Source organism: Lactuca saligna, chromosome 7, assembly GCF_052625555.1.
Source record: "Lactuca saligna cultivar CGN05327 chromosome 7, ASM5262555v1, whole genome shotgun sequence".
Lineage (NCBI taxonomy): Eukaryota > Viridiplantae > Streptophyta > Magnoliopsida > Asterales > Asteraceae > Lactuca > Lactuca saligna.
Genome location: NC_136423.1, coordinates 163,601,395 through 163,606,357, shown reverse-complemented (window position 1 = coordinate 163,606,357; position 4,963 = coordinate 163,601,395). Strand labels below are relative to the sequence as shown.

The 4,963-nt window shown below is 31.6% G+C and overlaps 1 protein-coding gene across 1 annotated transcript; it reads right to left on the bottom strand.

Moving 5' to 3' along the window:
• Positions 1-1,885: 1,885 nt before the first annotated feature.
• LOC145006356 (heavy metal-associated isoprenylated plant protein 28-like) lies at positions 1,886-2,800 on the bottom strand. The gene is made up of 3 exons (XM_078965445.1): positions 2,713-2,800; positions 2,546-2,621; positions 1,886-2,454 (listed from the first exon to the last, which is right to left on the bottom strand). The coding sequence occupies exons 1-3, from the start codon at positions 2,716-2,718 to the stop codon at positions 2,063-2,065; spliced, it is 474 nt and encodes a 157-aa protein (XP_078821571.1). The 5' UTR covers positions 2,719-2,800; the 3' UTR covers positions 1,886-2,062.
• Between the last annotated feature and the right edge of the window lie 2,163 nt (positions 2,801-4,963).

The following is a 4,963-nucleotide window of genomic DNA, read 5'->3' as shown; positions in this document are numbered from 1 at the left end:
GTAGAGGAGTTCTCAACCCAACCCCCCCCCCCCCCCCCCCCCCCCCCCCCCAACCTAGGTTTTTGATGCGTTTTTTTTTTTTTTTTTTTTTATTTTAAATGTTGCATGTCCTTCAACAACGGTTTCTATCTATAACATAAATAGGCTAAAAATCAATAGATACAAGGCGAAATATATCGGAGAACTCAATAGTGTTGGTTATGAACATAGAACTCATAAGGTGATAATCTACATTTCGGAGGTTTTGTGCGAATATCAAGTGAGTACCATAATTTTTATTTTGTAAAACATTATTAAGTTCATTTGTTACTATTAAAATTTAAAACTTAAAGTTGCTAAGATAATATCTCGTAAATTCACTACCGCACATCATTCTTTCAATCATTAATTATAAGTTGTAATTGTTATAAACACCTTTTCAAAAAAAACCAATTCATTATTATTTTCTAAGCATTAATCTTCATATATTTCTATAAGCAAATTCATTTTGTTGTATTTTCATAATTAATATTATCATAAAATTCGTTTTCATGTGAAATTAAAGTTAAAGTGTTTAATTTCTCTTAAGACATGGTTCAGTCTAATTTTTTTTTAAACCTTTAATTTTAAAAAGTTTTCTTTATTGTTGCAATTGTAATGAGAATAATCAACAATATTTTGTATACAAGAAGAAAAAAATAGATAAGTGTTCATCAATTTTAGGAAGTTTAGTATTCCATTAAATGTGTTGTATTCAATTACTAAATTTTTTTATAAGAATTTATTTTTGTTGAATAAATCATCAACATTGATATCTGTGATATGTGATTGTATGGATTGTGTGGGGTACGTTATGGGGAACTCACTAAGCGTTAACTTACAGTTCGTTGATTGTTTCAGGTATTTCAGGAGATAAGGGCAATTGCTCGGGTTGATGGCGCGACATGCACTTTCGGGCGTTTTAGTTGAAACACTCTAATGTTTTTGGATAATTTATTTGATATTATCGATTTTTGAAAAACAAATGTGGTTGAAATATTATGTCTTTTGAGAATGATTTTGTTATTTAAAATCAAAAATTTTATTGAAAATTTGGGATGTTACATTTTTAAGAAAAAAAAAATTGGTCTTTATTGTGAAATAGTTTATGGCCTTCGGAATCTAGGATACAACTATTTATAATTAAATGATAATTTAAGTTTTGACAAATTCTATTGTATGCATTCATGAAAATTGAGAAAAAAAATGAGTATGCATGTGGTGTGCATACATCCAAGAGATCCAAAAAAATCACATTTGACTTGTTTAAATAAGATTCGTTATGAAACTGTGAAAACACATTTCCTATAACTTTTCAAACCAATCTTATTTGATAAAACATAAATTAATTATAAATAAAAGTAAAATTAAATTAAAGACCTGATTTTCGAATTATCTCTTGAGACCGCAAGACCATTTTTAATTTTAAACAAAATAAAATAAAATTAAGAGTCTATTTTCAAATTATCTATTGGGACCCCAAGACCATTTTTTTATTTAAAACAATAGTAATTCAAATTAAGACCATAAAACCATATCAGCCCACTTCATGTTCTTACTTTATTGTGATAGTAAAACTCCAAGAAGAAGCTTTTCAACATACAAAACTAGCCCATAAAGCTCTTAGTCCATTGTGATAAAATTAGAGAAGAGAGAACAAGCGTTTTAACCATACACAAATTTGATAGTTCATTGTGATTAAAGTCAAAAGAAGAAGCTTTTAACCATACAAATTACAAAACTAGCCTACGAAGCTCTAAGTCCATTGTGATAAAATTAGAGAAGAGAGAACAAGCCCTTTAAACATACAAAATTTTTGGTACGATTGATAGGACAAGTAACTTTGACAAAAATATACAAACACCGATACAAAGTGCACATACTGGCACACTTCATGCTCTTAATCCATTACATTAAAAAGTCAGAGAACAAATCTTTTAAACATACAAAAGTTTGATCTTCCCACCTATGTGTGACAATTAACTTTGACAAAAATACAAAAACTACACCAACATATATATATTATGTATGTATATATAAGCAGCTACATGATGTTGCAGGCAGCATTTGTATTTTCATCACTAAAAGCAGCACCAGTCTGGTGTCCAATCAAACCTGATGACTGGACTGGGTTATAACCCTCGTGGTTATCATAACCGTGTTTGTAGTAATTGTATGAAGACGCCGATGATGGCTGCCGGGTGTAGAATGTCGCTGAGGGACCTGGGCCATGGCCAGAACCACCGTTTTGTGGTTGCTGTTGCGCATATTGATTAACGTTGTAGTTATGGCTACGGAGATCAGGGTTGTAGGGGACGTTCCAGATCTCAGCTCGGCGGCCAGTCTTTCTCACGGTCTTCAACACCTTTTTCTCTTCAGCGTATCCAGTCACTGTCACCTTCTGTAACCCCATGTCTATATCTACGTTCTCAACACCTTCAGCAAATCGAATGAAACCAAATGATCATGTTTCTTTTAATGTTTTATTCGTAGAGGAATATTAAAAAGTAGTTGTGAACACGTATACCTTTGAGTCTTTGAAGAGCTTTTCGGATCTTGTCCTCACATCCTGGACAATCTACATGTACTCGCATTTCTATGATCTACATGCATGCAAATTAATCAGAACTTGTTATATGTATAATCGACTTGTAGGATATAGATGACTCTAAGAAACGTGAATTTAGAGCTTACTCCCATGGTTGATTATGTTATTCTTGATTGATTGATGGCTGATTTTATGTGCAGATCTTATCAGAGGCGTTTTGAAGTTCGATGGATCTCGTACGTATAGATACATATACTTGTATTTATTATATATATGAGTGCATATATATCTGCATGTGTCTGGCCCTTGATGTATGGTGTGTGTAGTGTGCTGGTGGGCACCGACTTGTTCCTTGTCTTTCGTTTGCACAAAAGTGCAGGAAAAAAGCAGATAGGTAGCTTGAATTAGTGGTGACAATATTATATTTGATTCTTTGGGTTTTATGGATTTTTTTTTCTCGCGTTAAAAAGAAGGGATTGTTGAAAAATAAAATATCAAATTCCAACTTCCTTAAGACTCTTGCATAGGGATGGAAATGGGGCGGCTTTGGGACGGGGTTGACCATCTCTGTCCCATCTCCGAGTGTCTAACCACGTTCCCCAGTCCATTCACAATCTATCAACATAATAAACAATACTTACAAAAAAAAAAAAAAAAGTTAAATAAGCGATTGAAATCAGATGCTATAATCAGATTCTGTTTACATCAATCATAAAGTTTAACTAACATCAAAACGAAAGTGATGATTTGGTATACAGATCGTTGAACGAAGTGACGATTGACAAACTCCTAGAATTAGGAACATAATTTCACATACGAACTCTATCTCTGACGGTCTAATATAGATCGATTCATTTCAGTAGACTTAATTCAAATTTAATAAATGATATATATATATATATATATATATATATATATATATATATATATATATATATATATATATATATATATATATATATATATAGGGCCGGTGTCATCACATCTAAGGCCCAAGGCAAAAATAAAAAAAAACGCCCCTTAAGTCATTAGTTAATCAAAACTCATTATTGATTTCATATATACTTACACACTATATTATGGAAATCTTATAAAAATAGTTCATCTACTAACTTTTTAACTATTACAAACTTCCTAATATTTTCATAGTTTAAATGTTTTTTGATCAATAAACCGATGTTAAATGATGTAAAATCATTGATTAAATTGTTGATTAACACATGCACTCACATACACGCATACGCATACACACACATACCAAGAATAAAAGCAACCATGTTTTAAGCCTTCACCAAGAATAACAACATAGTATGGATGCAACACCAAAAATAGCAATCAAGTATTGGTTATCTATCAAAAGGAGCTACCCACACTTAGAAAAGGTTGAGCATCTTCCGGTGAAAGCGGCTTCACATGTGGGGGTATTTTCGTCCAAAATAACCATTTTGATTTTTGAAGATCAAGGTTTGTGAAGCGAACATGCTTTTTCACTTGTGCACAAACAAATACAAAATTAAATTTACTTACATATTTTATAAAGTATTATTTGTCATCTAAGACTAATTGAGTAAAATTATATATACAATTAAAAGCTTTTAAACTAAAAGTATTTCATGAAAAAAAAAAAAAAAACAATGTAAACATGATATGAACATGATCCATCACAAAATCAATTTAGTCTTTGATTCACAATTATTATTTTTTGAATATCTTCATCATGAGATTCTTTTCTCGCAGACTTCTCTTAGACCAACAACAAACCTGGTGTCATTGTAGCTTGTAACATCTGCAGAGTTCAGGGAAATAAGATTTGAAGTCTTACCCTTGCGACCTTGCCTCTACATGAAATAAGATTCGAGAGACGAATATGATTTCTTGATTTATATACTATCAATTTCTGAAGAAGCGTGAGGGAGCTTGATCGATGAAGTATAAATGCCTAGATGATGGAGAGTATGAGTGTTTGCTAAAATAAGTTTGAATCATAATCAATTTTTTGAATGAAAAAAGCCCTAAAATCAAAAGTTCGGTTTTGGGAACCGACTGTTTGATTTATTGGATTGTAACAAAGTTTGCTTTGAAAACTGAAAAGTCACTTTAGAAACCTATCAGACAAAAAAAAAAAAGATATTCAAAAAGGAAAGTTGTAAGATTCGAACCCGGGGCCTATGGCTTCAAACAACTGAAGCATCAAGCATCTCATCTGCAAAAATACTTAGTTTTTTTGCTGCAAAATATCTTTTATATTATAAAAAGTTATATATATAAATATACAAACTAATCGTAACTTGAGGGGCCCCGAGATTTCATGAGGCCCGGGGCGGTTGCCCAGCTTGCCCACCATCTAGGGCCGACCTTGTGTTATATATATATATATATATATATATATATATATAT

What these genes read in the sequence shown, in the direction of transcription:
- LOC145006356 (XM_078965445.1), bottom strand. An exon ending in AGCTCTTCAAAGACTCAAAG is followed by an intron (nt 2,455 to 2,545) that starts GTATACGTGTTC and finishes GATTTGCTGAAG; the next exon opens with GTGTTGAGAACGTAGATATA.